At 49.0% G+C, this 21,764-nt stretch overlaps 1 protein-coding gene across 9 annotated transcripts in view; it reads right to left on the bottom strand.

Moving 5' to 3' along the window:
- Positions 1 to 1,003: 1,003 nt before the first annotated feature.
- ATP10A (ATPase phospholipid transporting 10A (putative)) overlaps positions 1,004 to 21,764 on the bottom strand; it is a 188,336-nt gene continuing 167,575 nt past the window's right edge. For 3 of the 9 annotated variants that reach the window (XM_031668916.1, XM_031668918.1, XM_031668921.1), the window contains 8 exons: positions 16,804 to 17,131; positions 13,876 to 13,952; positions 9,915 to 10,040; positions 5,535 to 5,735; positions 3,267 to 3,347; positions 3,083 to 3,187; positions 2,406 to 2,593; positions 1,004 to 2,259 (listed from right to left, as the gene is read on the bottom strand). In XM_031668916.1, coding sequence (XP_031524776.1) covers positions 1,641 to 2,259; positions 2,406 to 2,593; positions 3,083 to 3,187; positions 3,267 to 3,347; positions 5,535 to 5,735; positions 9,915 to 10,040; positions 13,876 to 13,952; positions 16,804 to 17,131 — 1,725 coding nt within the window. In that variant the 3' untranslated portion in view covers positions 1,004 to 1,640. Of the gene's footprint in view, positions 2,260 to 2,405; positions 2,594 to 2,999; positions 3,212 to 3,266; positions 3,348 to 5,534; positions 5,736 to 9,007; positions 9,139 to 9,914; positions 10,041 to 12,826; positions 12,927 to 13,875; positions 13,953 to 16,803; positions 17,132 to 21,764 lie in introns of those variants that run through there. The other 6 variants (XM_031668919.1, XR_004185236.1, XM_031668917.1 and 3 more) reach the window with 6 other exon arrangements.

The raw sequence follows: 21,764 nt of genomic DNA, 5'->3' as shown, positions 1-21,764 counted from the left end.
CCCCCACCGCCGCTTTGTCTGCGCCATTTAACAGGGCACAGAGATTCCTCTGACGTTCACTCACGCCGCATCTCAGGTGTTCTGAGGGAAGTGGATTTCTCTCCCAGCTCCAGCTGGGAGTCCCACTCAGGACGTTCCCCTCCATTTGCCAGTGAACGGTTCTGAGGATGTTGTGCAAGCTCTGCAGGGTGAGGCTGAGGAAACCGGGACTCTGGAATGTGGAGAGAGGGGCCCTCTGTCTCTTCTGAACAGTGACGCATGGATCAGTCCTGAGGGTGACTCCAGCCAAGCATCCCCAAGAACAGAGGCAGCCCCAGGACAAAGCTGTCCCTGAAAGCCAAGGGAGGGATAAGGGAGAAAAGCCCAGGTCTGAGTTGCTGAGTCCAGGCACCCTCTCTTGGGACCTGCACTGAGCCTGTGCCTGCTTTTCTGCTGGACTGGAATGAGATGCATTTTCTGTGACTTGCAATGGCCCACACTCCTTGTGGAATGAGCCATTCTTTCCTGATATGCTGTGCTTAGGAATTTCTTTGTCCTCAGATCCTATGCCCTCTCTGCATTGCTGTCCTTGAAGACAGGCATGCAAAGAGGCCCTAGGTCTCTCCCATACAGCAGGAAGCACACCCTCACAGCCCCAGTGCTGAGCAGAGCCAGCAACTAAGAACTGTTTGACAAAGTAGAAAGGAGGACTCGGAAGAGGACATGCCACAGCATTGCCTGGGATTGTTATCATTTCCTCCCCTTCCTTCTCTAGTTTTAGAGGGACAGAACTAACGGCTCATTAGAAAAATGCCTGAAGTCGGCCGAGCTCCTTGGCACGCGGTGCTGATGGCCTGGTGCAGGGTGCCGCGGTGGCCGGCTGTGCAGCAGCTTGGTGTGTGCCAGGCAGCTGTTTTCTTCATCGCCTCTAAAAGGACTTGCCTTACGGAAGTGCCCTCAGATCATACTCTGTGAGGTCAGCTATTAATCGTTTCATACACCAGTGGTAACTGGACACACTCTCTTTGCAAAGTGAAGGTTGTTTATTGCTTGTTATGATTTAACAGGCAAAATACTACACCAGGCTGTAACACCTAAGTGGTCTTCGTGAAATGCCTGCCCAGAACGGAATGCTGGGATGCACGCAACCATGAATGTTTCCTGAGGTCTCCTTTCCCTCACCTGGATAAAGCAGAGCCCAGCCCTCCTGTGTCGGTGGGACTGGAAGCCCGTGGGGGACTCTGCGTCTGGGGGCCACGTGCTGTGCCCTCTGCCATCTCTGCTCACTGCTCCCCCGTGTTCACACCTGCCTGCATTCACTGAGTGGTCACACGTTTGTACCCAGGGAAAGCAGGGCCATGCACGCTGAAGAAAACAAATCACACTGCTTGTTCTTAAAAATGAGATGAAAAAATAAATCTAAACACACTTTTCAACTGTCACTCTTCTTTAAACTTTTATATATGTTAAAGCTCTTCTTTTTCAATATACTCTACTCAGAACTTTAAAAAATAAACTTTCTTTTTTGGTACCTCTTGTTTCCTGTATTAGCCTGGGAAACATTTAGGAATACATCTCCCTACGATTCTTCTGTGCAAATAATAAACATAAATAATATTAACATTTATTTATATATATTAAAAAAGGCCATTTCAAGGTTTTCACTGCGACCGCCTTGAAGATGCTCCTATAAGTAGTCTGTGGTCCGGCCCCTGAAGTCCTGATCGGCCTGAGTGGGGCTGGACAGCAAGTCCACGTCCCGTTTGTCCATCGGCAAGCTGCTCTGTCCGGGCGAACTGTAGGACGCTCCCCAGCCTGCTGACCAGTGACCAGGAGGAAATCCAGTTGAGTAAGCTGAAGGTGGGCAGGCTGAAGAGGGAAGACAGCGGGGTCACCCTGCTGGTGCTGGCAGCTCTCACCTTGGACTCCTCAGGACACCCTCCCGGGACAGCATCCCCTGGCGTGGAGGACCTGGGCGCCGGTGCACTCAGCCTTTCCAGCAGGGTGTGCTCCCTCAATGCCATGCTCATGTCCACCGTGCTGGGCTCCCCGCTGGCCTCTGGGGAGCAGGCTGGCTGCTGTGTGTGCCAAGAAGGCTGGGACAGGGGCACAGAGACGGTCCTCCCTACTGAGTGCTCGGTTCCTGAGTCCTTCGGGAGGCATCCCTGAGCAGAGGTCTCTTTGGGAGTCCTGTGTCTCCTGGGGGACTTCCTGGCCAACTGACGTGCCAGCTGAAGTTGGGTGGGGAGAACGCTCCCCTGGAGGGATCTGAAAAACAATCTAGAAAGAGCACATTAAAACAAAAGGTTAGGTATTGCTGTGGGTGGTGTCTTTGAGCTTCCAGAGACCCTCACAGGGCAGAAGCAATGCCAATGCTGTCTGGGCTCACTCAGGGCTCAGCGGCACCATCCCACTCCGACACCCACCTGGGCAGCAGTGCAGCGACAGGTGTCATCAGGCAAGTCAAGTAAAACACTGGGTCACCCAGTAAGGCTTGCATAGTCCAGTAAGGGTTGGACGGAGGATAGCACGTGGCACAAGACGCGTTGTAAATCAAAGCCACGGTGAAAAACAAAAGGACACTGAAGCCACACGTTATCCAGTTGAGCCAGGTCTGAGGGGGAATGAGAAAGAAAGGGTTTTTATTTCCACCTGAAAGTGACAACAATGACAATAACAAAAATGCGCCAGTCATCAATGAGCGGGTGTGAGGTTCTGAGGCCTTCGGACACACTGCGGTCTATGACACGGGTCACCGGTGGGGCTCAGTGAGGCCTCCGGAACCCGTGGACCACCCTGGGAGATGCACAGGAGGTGAGATGGAGTCAGGGGCGAGAGGGCAAGACAGGAGGGAAAGGAGAGAATGTGGTGGAGGAGGGAAAGAGGCAGGAGGGAGATGAGCATGGCCGGGGAAGTGCGAGCATCGGGCTGCAGCAGCTCCCCACACCACAGGGCTCGGGAACATGTCACTGTCCTTCTCATCACACTGAGGTCAGATCTGCAGTCTCCTGTCTACTCACATCGACCTCACGAATCTGCAGGGAAGTGTAGGGTCCACGGCATCAGTGCCCTTCTGAGACGTGGCCACGCAGGCGGCGCTTACCCAGGTTTTGGTCTCAATGCCGAGGTGCAGCAGGAAGGTGAGCAGTGCGATCGTCACGATAGGGGTCCCCCAGGTGAACAGGTCCACGTTCGAGTCATAGTAGGCCTGAAAGACAGCGGGGTCCTGGATCTGTAGGTCCCCGGAGGCAGCTGTTAAGAAAAACTGCGCCCGGGGGCCAACTTACCAGGTAAGGAATGGAAAAGCAAACCAGGCTCTGGAAGGTGGCGTCGGCCATGTTAAACCAGAACGTTCGCGGCCGGTATTCCTGGGACACAAAAACAATCAGTGATGTTACAGTGAAGTGCTGGCATCCTCTGTGAAAGCAGTTAGAATAAAAATGGAGTCACTTGTGTTAAAAACAACAACAATAACAACAACAAAAACCAGCCCTGAGGAAGAGAGTTGGGAAAGGCCATGAAGGGAGGGTTCTTATGCATAAATGTCTGACAACAAAAATGATCAGATCCACAAAAAATATGTCTGTAAGGACATGTGCCCAGCAACCGTCTGTCCAACCTCAGACAGGCATCATTTTTGTTGTTTATCCTTGTAGCCAAGGAAAGAGCATCTCAAAACAATCATGAAGTTTTTTTCCTTTAAATACATATGTCTTCCTTTACCTCCCTAAATATGTACATAGTTTACTACAGCACACATATTCCCATTGCAATGCCCTATTCCTGAATACACACCATTCTCTTCTAGAGAGCCTCTCTCTGTTTGCTGTTTAGGTTGACACCTCAAATGACATTTCCTAGGATACTACACATAAGCAAATGCACAAGGCAAGCACCCGGGGAAAGCTCACTCTCTCAGGACTTCTGGAGACGCGAGGCCCCAGAGGCCTGGTGAAAAGCACCAGCAAACACCTACAAAACTATCTGCAGCCGAGTCACTGGGAACGCGTGCACCAACAAGACGGGCTTCAGTAGCTCCAGGTTCACAGTAAAAAGATGAAACTGGCCAGGGGCGGTGGCTCATGCCTGTAATCCCAGCACTTTGGGAGGCCGAGGTGGGCAGATCACGAGGTCAGGAGATGGAGACCATCCTGGCTAACATGGTGAAATCCCGACTCCACTAAAAATACAAAAAAATTAGCCGGGTGTGGTGGCGGGTGCCTGTAATCCCAGCTACTAGGGAGGCTGAGGCAGGAGAATCGCTTGAACCTGGGAGGTGGAGCTTGCAGTGAGCCGAGATCGCGCCATTGCACTCCAGCCTGGGCGACAGAGCGAGATCCTGTCTCACAAAAAAAAAAAAAAAAAGATGAAACTGTTTTCTACATCTTCCCAGGGAACACGCCTCTCGAGTAGGAATAGCACCTGAAATTCCAGGCATTCTCCCCCAGTTTGAGCCCTTGCATTCCTTCCACTTTGACCAGGTTTTGCCTCTCTTGGTGGCAGGTCCCTTAGAATGTTTCTTAAGAGCGATTTTAAAATCACACAATGGACGTGTCCCAATGTTAAAAGCAAAAAACTATATGCCCATGGGCAGAAATGAAAATAACCTTGATATAGATGAACAGTCTCTATTACCCGGGCGACCAAATGTGTATTTGACCCTGCCAAGTCCGAGAGCAGCTGGCACGGGACCTGCAGGACACAGACTGGGGAAAGAGCTCTGGCTGAGCACTCAGGGAAAGTGCTGGCTGGGCTCTCGTGGGCCACCTAATTCCACAGGACAGGACACACTCCCAGCATCTTTGTTCCACAGGTGGCCGAGGAGGCTGAGGCCTGGCCAAGGATGGGAATTCCCCTGAAGCAACAGGTAACAAGCAGAGGCCCTGCTCCCCTCCCTGGCCCTCCGCCTCCCGGCACCCAGTGCATGCAGCCTGCTTCTGTGGGAACTGAATATTCACAGAGGTGACCAAGGGAAGTTAACTCACCAGTGAATGAATCTGGAATTAGGGATTATTGCAGGAGAAATGAGACTCCATGTTCTTTTTACCCACATGGAATAATTCAAGGCAAAGAAAAGCACTTACTGTTTACTTCAATGGCTGGCTAGAAACAGCTGGTCATCAATGTGTGAATCTATGTGGTATATTAATGTCAATATGTATTTAAATCTAGTTGCTCTTTCAGTGGCTCAGTGGCTTCCCTGTGGGTTTGTCTTCTTGTTAATTCCAATCAAAGTAAGTCACATTTTCTTCCTTGCTTTAGAAAAATCCCCCCTCCAGCCTCAGTGATCCCCTGCGACTGACTTGGACTCTGGGCTTTCCCTGGGCTCCTGGAGACTCTTGGAGGGGGGACAGTTTTGCTTACGACACTCAATGTACCGCAGCCAAGCAGAGAGCGGCCCTTTTTCTCCTTCCTCTAGCATGGTGAGTTCTAGAATTTCTGTTTGTCCAGGGTGTCCATCTCCCCCAGGGAGGCTGGGGGACTGGCGCTTTGGAAGAGTGAACGTGGGGGGCAGAGCTCAGGAGGCGGAAGGCAGAAACTCCGGGGAACTTTACCTCCATGTTCTGGCCACTCTTGTAGAGCTGTGGGTTGGTCTGCAGCACATTGGCCGGCACATCCCTGTCCAGCACCCCAGTCACGAGTGGGGGAAGCGACGAGAAGAGCAGGTTAAAGAAGATTAGATACCACTGGTCAATCATGGCAGATGCAGAGAAGCCACAGAAAAACTGGAACCAAAACAGGAGGCCCACGAACATCTGAAATCAAGAAAGGAAGAAGAGGAACAGGCGAGTCTTCAGTCATTGCTGAGGATTCTCATCGAGGGAGCTGACAGGCCTGTAGCGTTTCACAGTCAAGATTAACTGTATTGGCAGCAATTCTTCCAAAGACAGCCGCGACCTTGAGTCCTGCTGCTGGCCTCCGCCTCTCCCTCTTCCTCCTTCCCTTTGCCCTCCTCACTCCCTTAAGAAAGAAGAACTGGCAGTGGGAATTGGGAGTTTCCGGGAGCAGCCCTTGCGGGGATGAGGTTTTGTGTTTGACAATCTCTGGATCATTAACATAAAACAAAATCAAGGTTTCACAGGGCTCTAGGGCTGCTCACATTTCAAGAGGGCCAGTTAGGTATGAGCTGTGGCTTCTTCCCTAGCGGTCCTCCTCTGTCTGTGACCCCAGACAAAGCCTACCTGTGGCTATATCTCTGCTCCTGTCTCCTCTTTAGTGACCTGCATACTCTCTGAGGAGGTGCAGTGGGCAGTGACTGACTCCCACTGAGGGGAGGACACACAAAAGCACAATAGCAAAGCCAACGACCTCATCAACGTCGCTGCGGTGACCTGATTGTCCACGGGGACCTCTGCTGGGGGGAGAGGGAGAGGCATCATCTCTGATCCTCATAGCTACAGCTACCCGGCTCAGCAGAATAGGAAAGTGAGATTCAGGGAGGTGGAACAGCCACCTCTGGCCCCTGCTCAGTGGGGTGGGAAGAAGGTCAGATCTCTTCTCACTATTGCTAGATCCCTGAATATCAGTGGCCTGAGTGCATTTATACGGTGGGCATGACAGTTCAGTGATTGCAAAGCATTCTAACACTCATGAGCTATGCAGCTGGGCACAGAGCATGAACCCCTCATTCTTGCTTTCCTTGCTTATGGCATGGACATACCAATGCCACTCGGCCAATGCAGCTGCTGTCAGCATTAAGAGACCCAATGCATTTCGAGTACTCACCAGAGTTCCTGGCGAGCTATCGGTGCGCGCCTACAGTGTGTGGTGGTAAGTGGCATCATTAGTTCCCTTGCTCGGGGCCCAGGCAGGGCGAGTGCTCTCACCCCACATACAGAGAGGGAATTTGAAGTTCCAAGACATCAAATGACTTGGCTGAGGTCACGGTGTGAGTAAGAAGCCCAACTTGTTCAACTGCGATGGGTCTTGGCCTGGAGGGCAGGTGCAGTCCCAGCAGGGAGCTCTGACGCTGGACAGACATTCTCTGCTGGGCACCGCAAAGCCTGCGCTTGGTGCTGGAGCTGCGACTATCTACCCTTTTGACCCTGACTCAGTCACTTCACCTCGCTGAGTTTTTGGTTTCTTGACTTGAAAGTGACTTGTGAAGATCATAAGAAACAACAGTTTATGTTGAAATAACCCACCATGCCACATAGCCTCCAAGTCCTGTGTCAGACTATGATTTAAATGTCTTAATCTGCAGCCTTTCCCCTACACGCTGAAAACTAACATTTGGTTTTTATTCATTGACTTTCTTCCCTTCCTCACTCCTACGGCTGGCTCTCGCTCACTCACCCCCACAGGCTTGGCCTAGTGAGTCATCGGTAGCAAATGCAGTCAAGAGAAAGAGAAGTACTCAGATAATTGAGATTTTTTTTCCTATAGCACCAAAAAGCTTTCTTCCCAAACCACTGTTGCTATGGAAACTTTTCTTCTCCGCTTTTTATCGGAAAGAAAGGCCAACTTCTTCCTAAAACTAATGAATTTCTCATTTCAGGAGGCAGAGTGATTATCCTTGAAGTCCTCGTGTAGATTAACGCTTGTTAACAAAGGTCTGGCGTTTTTATGGAATAAAAACAGGCCCCCTCTTCTCCTCTCTGCAGCCTTCAATGGAGAGGGACTCATCGCAGGAAGCAGAAGGCTGTGCCCATTCTAGGTGGCCACTGGGGGCTTTGTTTGCATCTGAAATGTCTAATGCTTTGGCCTACATCATTCTTGCCCTCCCTTCGATCTGAGCCATTTTAACTGGGAATTAGGGATCGGCTGGCTCAACCCACAGGCTTCATTTTGTTTTCTAAGATTTAAAAGAAGACTGGACATGGTGGTTCACGCCCACAATCCCACACTTGGGGAGGCAGAGATGGGACGATAGCTGAGACCAGGAGTCTGACACCAGCCTGGCAACATAGCAACACCCTGTCTCTACAAACTAGAAAAAAATAGCTAGGCATGGTGGCCTGTAGTCCCAGCTACTCAGAAGGCTGAGGCAGGGAGATTGCTTGAGCCTAGGAGTTTGAGGATACAGTAAGCTATAGTGGCACCACTGCACTCCAGTCTGGGCAACAGAATCAGACCCTGTCTTTAAGAAAAAAAAAATCCAAAGAAGAAATTAACTTGCTCAAGATCTCACAGCTAATAAGTGATAGAAATGGTGCTTGGATTCTGCCCTGCCCACCCCCATTCATCCCTCCACTCCTTTGGGAGCTGAGAACCTCTAGGCTTACAACTGTGTACTCGAGGCCTCGAAGCTCTGGGGATTCAATGCCAGGCTGGGAGAAAGGAGGCAGGAGCTGGCAAGCCCAGGAGTGGTGTGACACAGCCCTCCTTGGATAGTCCCAGGCACAACCTAATCTGAATTAATGTCGGACCAAATCTAGAAGTTAAACATGCCCTGACTGTGTCTGAGCATCTGTATGCATTTGCTAGAAGATGCTCTGAAAAATGAAGGGGGTGGGCGTGAGGGGGAAAGAGAGATTGGGAAAAGAAAGGCAGGTGTAGCCTCCAGAAAAACAATTAAGAATATGGAGAACCAGCTTGGGCAACATAGCGAGACCCTGTCTCTACAAAATAAAAAATAAAAAATAAAAATTAGATGGGCGTGGTGGTGCGCACCAGTAGTCCCAGCTGCTTGGGAGGCTGAGGCTGGAAGATCACTTGAGCCCAGGAGGTTGAGGCTGCAGTGAGCTATGATAGTGTCACTGCACTGCAGCCTGGGAGAAAATAGTGAGACCCCGTCTCAAAGAATAAAAAGAAAAAGAACATGAACAACCAATGATAGTTTAGAGCTAGCTAACTGGAGAGTTTTTATATGGAACTGGAAAAAGAATACAGCTTTTATTTTGTTTGTTTTTCAGAAGAGTACAGGATAGGCTTGACACTGGAGCTCTGGTGTTTAGCCAGGTAGATTTATGGGACTACCCTGGAAGATGACTTATCCTAAGAGTTTATTTTGTCTCCTGTTTGTACATTCAGCCAAAAGCAGCAGCAGCCCAGCAACTCCTCAGTAAAATATCTAGAAATCGCTTACAAACGGGGCAGAGCCCTGAAGCGGCCGTGCGGTCCATCCTGCAGGGCTGTGGAGGAGCCCATCTGCCAAAGCCGCAGTGAAGAAGGAACTAGGAGTCTGACGTGAAGATCCACGTGAAATGACCAGGCTGTCTGCAGAGCCCCCAGAGAGACAGAAATGTCTGCGGCCAATCTGCCCTGGGTGTGACTGTACAGCAGGGTCAGTTCAGCTACAGACTGAGCTCATCCGAGAGGGGTGCGTCTGCTCTGCAAGCCTGGGAGGTGGGAGAGAGTGGGAAGGCCCCATGGGCGCCCCCTTCCTGTCGGGTCTGAGTCTCCCTGACCTGGGGGCTTGCCGCCTGTCGCCTGTCCTGGTGTGGGTGTGTCCCAACAGAGGCCATTCAGTATGGGAATCAGAGTGTGGCTGAATTCCCTTATTCTGATCCCAGACCACAAAGCACACTTGTACTGATTGGATTTTTCCTGTCTACTCTAGAGAAAACGCTGACTAGAGGACTCCTGTTTGGGGATACCTGAGAAACCCACGGACAGAGTGGTTAGGAGCCTGGGAGGAGGAGCCGGGCGGCCTGGGCTGAATGCAGCCTTGAAGGTTTACCAGCTGTGTGCCCCCGTGCAAACTGCCAGCCTCATTACTACACCCCTTCTCACTCTGCAGCCGTCAGTGGACTTGCTAGTGTTATCTACCTGTTTCCACCACCTCTCCATAGAGATGCAGCTGCTCTCATGCCCCTGAATTAGACTCTGAGCCTGCAGAGCGCAGAGCCAGCCCAGGACAGGGGGCACTCGCACAGGCACGGGAGGATGGAGCAGATGGGAGGCCGTGGACAGCCCACTGGCCTCATTCAGGCGATGGTCCTAAGAACCGAATCTTCCAATCCCAAAATTCTAGGCAGGTATCCAATACCTACTGTGTTTTTGTAGAAGAAGTACAGCACCATGTTGGCAAGTCGGGAGTAGCACCAATGCCCGTGAAGAATCAAGAGCCTCTCCAGGTATCGGAATTTCGGCACTGCAAAGTCGCTGGCCATCACTGCCTTCAAAGGGAGAAGGATTCCTGTTACTGGCGATGCCGACCTGGTGTAAGGTTTGTCTCCTCTTCTCAAAATGCAAGGTACACAACAGGCAAGGAAAATTCCCGTTCCGATCACAGTGGGAGCGTGGCTGGCCAGGGTCTCAATTGCTGTCATCTCCCTCAGCATCTCCTTCCATTACAAAAGAGGCAATCTCGCCCAACACGCTAGTTCAGGGATGTCACCTTTTAGGATTCATTTAAGCTTTCAAATGTGTGTCATTAATGGGGTTTAAAATGTTTTCCTTTTCCTGCTGTTTTCTCAACAAATGAAAAAACACAGAGATGCATGGAGTGTATCTGCCTTTCTTCACCCCGGACGTCATTTTCCTCTAAATTGGTCCATGATCACAACCCAAGGATGACCCAAAGCTGCTCCTGCCATATGTATCAGAGACAGACATTCCCTGTCCTGGGACGTGCATTTTGGGCTGTTCTCCCCAGGAGCCTTGGTGATGGGCAAGGCCAGGCCCACGGCTCCACTGGCCTCCCACACACTCCCAACCCAGGACGCCGGGTGCAGGTGGTGGCTGTGTGCAGGAGGGAGTGGAGAAGACGTTTCCTCCATGGACAGGCAGGACCCTGCCGTGGAAGATTCCCCTGCACATCATCAAGCAAGGTGCCTACACGATGAAGCCAACTAGGCTGGAAAATGCCACCAAATGATACCTTTTGTCCCCAGAATAATTTGAAACCCACTGTACAATAAATGTCTTTGGGAAAAAAAAATCAAACAAAATGGCAGACAATGTTAGATTTCTCCTTACCATCAGGTTATTCTAAACAAAATGCCAATCTGCCTTTAACATCTAACTGATTTCCCTATACTCAAATAATATGTAGAAAGCAGTAAATTATGCCTCAAGTGGTATGCTTGAAATGGAATAGTGTCATGATACACAAAACCTTAGAACATCAATTTTCTGAACCAAAAGTTAAGGATTTCACAGCAAACGTCTCTCTGCCTCTTCCTGTCAATACATAGGGGCTTAAAAGTCTTTTCGTGTTCTGTAGTGCTTTACTCATTAACCCCATGATTCATTCTCTCAAAAATCATCTCTTAGGACTCCACTACTGCCAGCCACAGACTTGGAGAAACAGATACCATTAGACACAGTCCCCGTCCTCCACAGAATCTGTCTGAAAAGTTCAGTCAAAAGGGACAAGTGTTAAAAAGAGGCTGATGGCCTGCAAGGCCAAACTCTAGGCTGCCTTTGAAGAAGAAACCCCCGCCCTTGAGAACCACAGTCAAACCCCTGCTGAGGTCGCCTGGCTTGCCAGCCTTCTGCAGCCCCTTCCTCCCCTAAATCCAGGCCTCAAATACAATGCTTGTCCTTCCGTCACAGTGACCTTTCCAAAGCCTCCCAGCTTTTCTGGGAATTTCAGGAGAGCAGGATCGGAGATGTAGGGGTCATCTTGTACCCCTGGCTCCCAGCCAGCCTTAGATGGTGCAGGAGCTCACGAAGACAGAGCTTCCTGGGAGCTGGGAGATCTCCTCTGCTCCTCCTGCCCCCTGCCTGGGACAACCTCCCCACCTTGGCTGAGCTGGGGAGCACCTACTCCTCCTGTCTGACTCTCCACGGCTCAGCTCTGACAGCTCCGGCATCAGCATCCCACAGCTCATCTCTCAAAGGGCTCAGCAGGGACTGACTAAAATGCAAGCAACAGGGTCCCAGTGCTGGAAAACCCAAGTGCATAGCATGGTAAGGAAAGGTATCAAGCCTGGCCCCATCTCTCCAAACACATCCCCAGGGAGGATGCGCAGCTTTACATACTTGCAGAAGTGCCCAGTAACCTCCTCCCCAGCAGCTACGCCTGTTCAAAGCTGCACCTCCGGGCACCTGCCCTGTGGCTCAGCCGTTCCCATCACCTCTCACGTACAGCCCCAGGGCCTGGGCTGGTGTTCCCACCTTGAGGAGGGGAGCAGGCACGGCAGCTCCGGCCCCTCCCCAGCCACCTGCTCAACATTCAAGTATCTGATCCAAAAGATGTTTACTAGTCGAGTTTCCAAGCATATGAGGTCAACATGCACTGCCCCCATCAGATTTTCAGTAGAGGAAACCGTGAAAACAGAAGCAATGCCAAAAAAGTCAGAATGAATGAACTACAGTTGACCCTTGAACAACACTGGAGTTAGGGGCGCCCCCGAACAGTCGAAAATCCACATGTAATTTCTGACTCCCTCAAAACTTAATTACGAATAGCCTACGGTTGATGGGAAGCCTTACTGATCACATAAAGAGTTGATAAACACACACAACGGAATCTACATGTATTTCACATATTCATGACATACCTACCTTTTCCTTAATTTTTTTTTTTCTTAAAAAAAAAAGAAAGAGAGAGAGAGAGACTGGGTCTCACTGTATTGTCCAAGCTGGACTGCAGTGGGGCAATCATAGTTCACTTCAGGCTCAACCTCCCAGGCTCAAGTGGTCTTCCTGCCTCAGCCCCCTAAGTAGCTGGGACTACAAGCATGGGCCACCACGCCGAGGTTTTTGCATTGTTAGTAGAGATGGGGTTTCACCACATTGCCCCGCTGGTCTCAAACTCCTGGCCTCAAGTGATCCTCCCGCCTTGTCCTTCCAAAGTGCGGAAATTATAGGCGTGACCCACCACACCTGGCCCTCTTTAATTTTTTCGATATTTTTATGCTATGTAGTTCATCTGCAAGTTTTTTCAAATTGTCACAAATCTCCAAAAAATTTCCCAAATATTTATTGAAAAATGTCCCCATATAAGTGGACTCACACAGTTCAGACCTGTGTTGTTCAAGGGTCCCCTGTATTTTGTTCATTTATTTAGCAAATGTGTCTTGAGCTTCCCCTTGTGCAAGGTGCCACGCTGGGCACTGTGAAGACACAAAGGTGAGTCACACGTGAACACCATTTTCAGTTTTCTGGAGGAAGAAAAACGTGTGAGTAACATAATGCAGAGGTTCCAGTCAGAGGACGGTGGTGGGGTATGGCAAGTGTCAAGGACCAGCCATGATGGAACTACGGTGCATCTAGCTTAGGACCCTCCCTCTGAGGGCAGAACATCAGCTGAAACTACTAATGAGCTCTGCACAGATCTGGCACGAAGTTCGTGCCCAGCAGATAATTACTGATCGAACCACTGAATCAGCGAATGAATCAACCAGTGAGTAAGTGGTGTCTATATCTTGGTTTTCAGAACATTGGATAAATTGTTCCCTAAAATCTCCACCAATCCAAAAAAGTTGTGATTCATACTTAACCAAATGTTGGACACCGTTGTAATACTTAATCTAAAAGCAGCACATTTTTAGTGAAGTCATTTGCTCAATGTCTGACTCCCAGACCGAGAGTGAACACAGCGGCAGAGGAAAGATGCAGAGGTGAACTTCTGTGTGAGTGAGGATGGCTACATTCCACCTGTACAGTGACGCCAGGCTCCACCTACAGCAAAGGCATTTTTTCAGATGGTATTGCTCAGTGTTCACGGACAGTAAAACGTGCCTGCTGGGACTGAGCCATCGAAAGCCAGACGGAAGGCGATGACTCACCTTGCCTCTCTCGGAACCACTTATTTCACAAAAATAGACTTGTGACATGGGAAGACATGCTTATTGCACACTGCTTCATAAACAGGAAGAGTGGTATTTCCCCAGACCTTCCACTATTGGCTCAGCAGCTGTACTGAGCATCAGCTGTATCGAGGGCAAACTCTTTAGCCTCGTTCAACAGAGCCCAGAGGAAGGTGGGGACAGCCCACAGGGTGATAGGACAGGAGGCCAGTAGGGCCACTTGGTCCCACAGAATAGCCTGATTGGTCTGTACCTGCATACCCTCCTGGCCGGAGATTCCCACACCCACATCTGCCACCTGGATCATGCTGACATCATTGGCTCCGTCACCTAGAAACAGCAAAGGCAGGAAGAATTGTTTGATTCTAGAAACAGCACAGGATCAAATCAATGTGCTAGATTTCCTTGGGGGTCCCCATTGAACTCAGTCCTGTGAAAGGGTCCTGGGGAAGATGGGGGAAAAGGAGTAGAGCACCCACCCTGGGAGAATAGAGTTAAGCATTCAGAATAAGCCAGACACACTGGGAGATGTTTCAGAAAGCGGGCTAGAGCTGAGCCACCTGGGACGCGGTACCCGCTCTGCCGTGTCACTCTTACGCCAGTGAAGCCCTCATCCTACTGCCTGGCACAAGGAAAGATGCCATCATCATCTTCATCATCATTAGTTACCGAACCACACCAGCCAAGCAGCCAAGGCTACTCCCAGGCACGCTTCCCTGGGCAGTTTCTAAACTAAAGGAAGGAGGTTAAATTGAGCCCAGCATATTGTGGAGCTCTTTTCTTTTTTTTTGCCCATGGATTGCCACAGTATTAGCCATTGTGCTCACTTTGGGGCCCTCTAGGGGTGCAATAAAGGAGAACTTCTCATCACGCTGTCAATTTTTTGATAGAAAATGTTTAGGAACACAGGTCACAGGTCAGAGCTCTGGAAACCTTCGGGGAAAGGAGAGCAGAGACATAAAGTCGTTATCACTGTGTGACGGTCACCATTCTTGGAACTGGACAGCAGAAAAGCCCAAATCAGGGCATACATCCCAAGTTGCACAAGTGAGAATATGTGCAGATACACAACGTTAGAGTGACTCATAGTGTGACTACAGGAGTCTCTTCCTTGTGATTTTCCTGTTCTTTATAATGTTGAGACCAACATTAAGCGATCAGCCAATATATATCAAACTGGACTTCTCTGAAGTAATAGAAATCTGTACAGCTTTCCCCAGAATGTCCCATTTAAAATGAGATATGGTATGCAACAGTACTCTATATTATAAACCACTGGGCACTAGGAGTAGGTCACATTGGTGCTTTAACGCATTCTTTCTTTCTTTCTTTTTTCTTTTGAGACAGGGTCTCACTCTGTCACCCAGGCTAGGTGGGAGTGCGGTGGCATGATCATGGCTCGCTGCAGCCTTAACCTCCTGGGCTCCAGTGATCCTCCCACTTCAGCCTCCTGAGTAGCTAGGACTCCAGGTGCATGCCACCACACCCAGCCAGGTTTTGTGTTTTTATGTAGAGATGGGGTCTCACTGGTGTTGCCCAGGCTGGTCTCAAACTCCTGGGCTCAAGTGATCTTCCTGCCTTGGCCTCCCAAACTGTTGAGATTATGGGTGTGAGCCACGTGCCCAGCCATGCGCTAATGTTCTTACGGTCATTGCTTTCCCTTTTTCTTTTGAGATTCCATTTTGTGTTTCCTTTTCTTTTTAATCAGCCAAGGCTTTCCTTCCACTTCTTAAAGGAATACCAGACACCAGTGGCTACGTGGCTGAGCTGGGCACTGGCCAGGCCAGGAAACCATCATTCATGTCTTACTGTGGCCTTTCAGGGTTGACGTTGTCCTCGTGCTCCCAGGGAGGACACTGACGCTCAGAGGAGGAGGCTGGGATGGGGGCGGTGCAGGTCAGCCTGAAGACCGTTTCCAGCTCCTCAGGGAAACCTGAGGGCCACCCCAGGCACAGGAAGGCAAGGATGGCCTCAGGACAGGACGTGGCTGTTAGGCTCCCTGGGCCTTCTGAGCGCGTGCCCTGTGCCCACTCTCCTTAGCAGTTACAGGCCTCAGGGTGCGTAGGACAGGGTCCCCGTGACAACCGTGTTCAGGCCAGTGCTCGCTCTCCTTACTCCCACCATGACCCAGGCTCAACAGCTGTCTCCTCTGGCCAGGTGAGGTGCCCACTGTGAACAGGCAGGTGGCAATCCCCATGTCAACAAGCAGTGGCTGTCACAGACCTTTTGCAGAAAATACAGCCAACACTGGCTGATGGATTGGTGAGGGTACTTTATTTCTGAGCCACTTCTCACCTAGGCTTCTATTTACAGGGAGATTCTATTTACAGTAGATTCTATTTACAGGGAGGTCCAGTTGTTGGCATGTGGGGGTCACTGCCACTGCTTCCTTCCTGGCCCTCACCAGGAGGTGGTGCTGCTGAGCCCCTGAACCTGTGCTAGAGACTCTGCCTGCCCAGAAGTGGGCAGAGAGGATGGCCTGGAAGGAGGCGAGTGGCCACCATCCCATCCCTGGAGAGGAGCAGACAGGGCTCTCCAGGTCAACAGTGTCTTTCAGGAAAAACTACCATGAGAGACACAGTCCTTTAATAACTGATATTATTAAATAACTGGTGAGCAGCGATGCATATCTGAGGATGGACTTATTTACTCAGAAGCCTGTCCCAGAACCATCAGCACAGCTGACGGGAGGCAGTGGGAATTCTGGTCACCAAGCCTCTGGACCCTTAGGTGTTACAAAGCCTTGGACACCCAGGGGCTCATGGTGACCAGAAGCAGCTGCAAAGGGCCTTCCTTCTAAGTTGGCCTGGGTAAGGCTGAGTGTGCAATGCCTTCTGCTGTGGCCAGGACAGCCTGGGACAGGCAGGTCTCTAGTGTCCTGTCTCCAGAGAAACAGGGTAAGTGCCACCTTGTTGCCGTAAAGCAGCACTCTTGTTGCCGTAAAGCAGCACTGGATTACTGACCTTACAGCATGAACCTGTAACTCTGCTCCTCTCTTTTGTGGCTTTCCAATGTGAGCTTTACCTTCGGAAGATGCTGCCTGCTCTGTCGCGCTGGGTGTGATTTTACAGACAGAAGGAAAGGTGAGGAAGTGTTTGCCCATCTTGTGGTGCAGCACGGAAGGGTAGAGGAAGTTGGGGTCGAGCCGGGAGGAGGCCGTCCGGCCAGCTGGGATACTTGCCTATGGCCAGGGTCATGGCCTTGAGCTTGCTCCGCACCAGCTTCACCACCATGCTCTTCTGCAGAGGCGTCGACCGGCAGCAGAGGACGGAGCGGCACTGCTTGGCAAGAAAGAGGAATTTGTCCTCCAGGTTTTTCTCGAGAGCGTAGGCCAGGCTTCTCCCATCGATCACGAGGCTGGGACTGCGGCCAGAGGCAGTGGACATGGAAGGTGGGCAGAGAGAGGAGAACCTCATGCTCACTTTGCCCTTGGTCTTCTCAGGGGCTCTCTGGAGGCCTCTGGACTGCACGTAGCGTAGGCACTGGTCTAGCAGGGCTGCACACGCCTCCTGAAAGGGACGTGAGAGGACAGCGCAGTTCCCTCAGAGTCATGCCACAAACATCCCTGCCCTGGCTCAACACCTCTGGAGCTGACGTCTTTCCCTGGGCTGTAGTACCTGCCTGACCAGAGGCCACCCTCCGGAAATTCAGCCAGAGAGGATGACTTTCCCCATAGAAGAGACTGAACTGGTTTAGGTTTCTCTAGGATCTTACTTGATCGCCCGTGATACAGTGCAGAGGTTGGAATGGACCATCTTCACTTTGGGAGGCTGGACTGTATATTGCAAAATTGCCGGATAGTTAAGACTGAGGGCCCTCCATGTACTTCCTGATGGTTCTTGGAGGCCCTTACCTAACTCACCAAGGACCAACTGCAGGACACAGAGCTCTGCAAAAGGCTTTGTTATGATTAGCCCGTAAAGAAATGGAATTTTCAGTATTCTCCTTAAGTTCTCCAATTCAGCCAGGAAAAGAAAAAAAGTACAATTACGGAGGCTTTTAATAGGCAAACTTGATCTGGATTCCAGAAAGAGGAGGAACACCTATGGTGGTAGCAGCACTAGGGACCAGGGGCAGGAGCAGGAGGCACAGGAGGGTCCACAGTCTCCAGGGACAAACACGCTCCGGCGAGCCTGAGCAGCCCCTGATCCTCTGCAGACGGTGAGTCTGCTAAGTCAGTGACCAGACACACCACGGAAATCCAGCTGCGTTCAACATGCGCTTACTGAGGATCCTTTGTACTCAGAAAACGAAGCCGGACTAGAGAAAAGGAGACTGAAAAGACACAGTTACTGCCATAGGGGCAACAGAGAGTTGATGCACACACACTCATGACTGCAGCAAATCACCAGCCGGGATATGCGAAAGTGTGGAGATGGACAAGAGAGGGAGAGCTTTGCCTCCAAGGCGTGGGGTGGGATACGGCAGTAACTGGGGAAGGCCTGCAGGAGAATGCAGGATGCCATCACAGGAAGTACATGAGCTCCCTGGACTTGCACAACAGTGGAGATGACTCCTCCATCCCGAGCTCCCACTGACTGCAGCCGGCGTGCGGGCAGGACGCATGGGGTCACCACCGTGGAGCTCGGAGAGTGAGCAGCAGCTGAGGGACTGGGAGAGGAGACAAGTGTGCGAAGGACACTGACTGGGTGGTGGGTATGTCACTGTTACTCTGGTGGCCCCTGGCTTGGCCCAAGGCACCAGGGAACCTGGACGTGGGCCCCAGGGCAGGGACAGACAGAGCTCCAGGAGACACCTTCTGGCTCTGGCTTGAGGAGTGAAAAGGAGGTTCCCAATGCTCTGAGAAGATGAGGAAGTCTGCAGTTTTATTTATTCTTTTTCCTCTATTATTTTAAACCCAGTCCCAGGCAATTTTGCTACCGTGGCTGTGCAGGAATGGCAGTGGCAGAGCCGTCTGCTGCCGCAGACTCCAAGGGAGCTGGATCCTCCTTTCCATCACAGCCTGTGGTGCTCTGTCTTCTATTCTGCCCCCACTTGGTGCTGGACGCAGGGGAAAGGCAGGAAATACGGGAAGAAGAGGGTGATGCACTCCACCTTTCCTGCCAGAAGACTGAAAAGGGGATTCCTGGGGAACCAGAAGGCATTGGAAAAAATTGTAAAGGAGAAGCCTGGCTAACTGACCCCATAATGTTGTTTATGAATTCCTGGCCTCACCCATAACAAAGCCTTTGAGAGGCAAACTCTGCAACAGACTGCCACCCAAGTTCCAAGGTGACCTCTGGAGGGCAAAAATGCAAGACTAAGTCTTATAAACACATCTGCCTTTGAAACCAACACCCAGAGCTCACAGCCCAAACCCCACAGGGTTGATCACCTGCTTAACAAAATCCACATTCTCCGTAGAAATTAAAAATGGCCAGTGTCATAACATAATATTCAAAATGCCCATGATACAATCCAAAACTTCTTAGCACACAAAACCAGGAAAATCTTAACTCTGTGGAAAAAGACAATCCACAGAAGCCAACGTCAAGATGACACAGATATTGACATTATCAACAAAGACTAAAACAGCCATTATCCAAATGTTCCAAGAAGTAAGATTGAATGTGCTGGAAACGAACAGAAAGAAAGTCTTGGCCAAAAAGAGGGAAGATATTTTGGAAAATCAAATAGAAATTTTAGACAGAAATAATTAACTGAAAATGGCACTTGGTCTCTGTGGCTGTCCTCCCTAAAACCCTTAGCTCCACTTCATAGCATGTACCCTCGACAGGATATGATGAAAATGGCACTTGGTCTCTGTGGCTGTCCTCCCTAAAACCCTTAGCTCCACTTCAGTGATGGAAGAGGCAAAGAGCACAGTGAATAAACCCGACAATCATAGGGGCCTTCTACAAAATACCTGGCCAGCGCTCTTCAAAATGGTCAAAATGATTAAAAGTAAAGAAAGTTTCCAGAAGTGTCACCGCCAAGAAGAGTGTAAGGAGGCATGATGACTGAATAAATGTAATGTGGTGTTCTGGATGGGACCCCAGAACAGGAAAAGGACACTAGGTAAAAACCAAGGCAATGTATGGACTTTAGAAAGTAATAATGTATCAGCATTGCTTCTTGATGTGATAAATGTACTAGGCTAATGCGAGATGAGGAACAGAATAAATTACATATGGCAGATATGAGAAATAACTCTGTACTCTCCTCACAGTTTTTCTCTAAATCTGAAACAATTCTGTATATAGACTTTATTTTTAAAAACTCTCTGGATGGGCTCAATGGCAGAATAGAGATGACCAAGGAAACAGCCAGTGAAGATCCGCTTCTACTTAATGAATAGCAAATATGTTTTCTCTTCCTTAAGATTTTCTTAACATTTTCTTTTCCCTAGCTTACTTTATTGTAAGAAGACAGCAGATAATACATACAATATACAAAATAGGTGGTAATTGACTATTTATGTTATCAGTAAGGCTTCTGGTCAACAGTAGGCTATGAGTAGTTAAGTTCTGGGGGAGTCAAAAGTTATATGTGGATTTTTGACCACACAGAGGAACTGGTATCCCTAATCCCTATGCGTCCAAGGGAAAACTGTACCATAAACAGATGGAAAATAAAAATTTAAAAATACTATTTACAAAACCTCCAAAAACATTGTACAGATGGTCCCTGATTTACAATGATTCAACTTACAAATTTTCAACTTTTAGATGGGTTTATTGGGGGTATTAAATAAATTTTCAACTTACGACATTTTTGACCTATGATGGGTTGACTGGGACATAACCCTGTCATAAGTTGAGGAGCATTGGTGCTTGGGTATGTATCTAACAAAACATGTATGCGATGTGTATGCTGTAAACTATAAAATGCTGATAAAAGAAATAAAAGGAGACTTAAAAAATGTAGAGATATACCAACTGTGCAGAATGGAAGATCAACATAATAAAAACATCAATGCTTCCCAAATTGGTTCATAAATTTAACAAAATTCAAATAAAAGTTCCAGCAGGAATTTCTGTATGGGAAAATTAATTTAAAATTCATACATGAAGGCAAACAAGATGACTAGCCAAAACAATTTTGAAATGGAATAAAGTTGGAGGAATAACACTACCAATTTTTAAGACTTATAAAAAACTACAGTAATCAAACTACTACAATGAATCAATACACACGGTATTGGTGAAGGGACAGACAAACAAATCAATTGAACAGAACAGAAAGTCTAGAAACAGACCCACACAAATATAACTAATTGATTTTTGACAAAGACGCTTGCAACCAAAAAAAGACGCTTTCAACAAATGGTACTGGAGGAACTGGGCAGTCACATGTGGAAAGACGAAGTCTAAGCTAACCCTCACACCTTTCATGAAATGTGATCCAAAATGGACTGCATCTACAGACAAGATGTTAACGTGTAATGCTTTTAGAATAAAACATAGGAGAAAATATTCATAATTAGGCACATCTAAGACATGACACCACATGCATGATCCATACAATTAAAAAAAAAAAAAAAGAGGAATCAGACCAGGCACAGTGGCTCAAGCCTGTAATCTCAGCCGAGACAGGATGATCACTTGAGTTCAGGATTTCAACAACAGCCTGGGCAACATGGGGACACCCCCTCTTCCTATCTCTTAAAAAAATAAAAAAATTAGCCAGGTATGCTTGTGCCCGCCTGTGGTCCTAGCTACTCAGGATGCTGAGGCAGGAGGATCCCTTGAGCCCAGGAGATTGAGGCTGTAGTGAGTCACGATGGCGCCACTGCACTCTGGCCTGGGTAACAGAGTGAGACCTCATCTCTAAAAAAATAAAATAATAAAATAAAATTAAATCTAAAAAGAATAACAATTTATCAAAACTAAAAGCTTTTGTAAAAGACAATATTAAAAAATAAGACAGGGATGAAATATATGCAAATCACATAGCTGACAAAGGACTTGCATACAGAAAACACAAAGAATTCTCAAAACTGAACCTTAAGAAAACAACTCAATTAGAAAATGGAAAAATACTTGACTAGACAATTCCTCCAAAAGGATATATGAATGGAAAATAAGCACATGAAAAGATGTTCAACTTCATTAGACACTAGTGAAATGCAAATTAAAACCATAACAAGATACCATTACACACCCATTAGAGGGGCTAGCAGAAGAAAATCAATGTCAATGT

Source organism: Papio anubis, chromosome 7 (genome assembly GCF_008728515.1).
Source record: "Papio anubis isolate 15944 chromosome 7, Panubis1.0, whole genome shotgun sequence".
Lineage (NCBI taxonomy): Eukaryota > Metazoa > Chordata > Mammalia > Primates > Cercopithecidae > Papio > Papio anubis.
The sequence above is the reverse complement of the archived record's forward strand: the minus strand, read 5'-3'. Positions and strand labels throughout refer to the sequence as shown.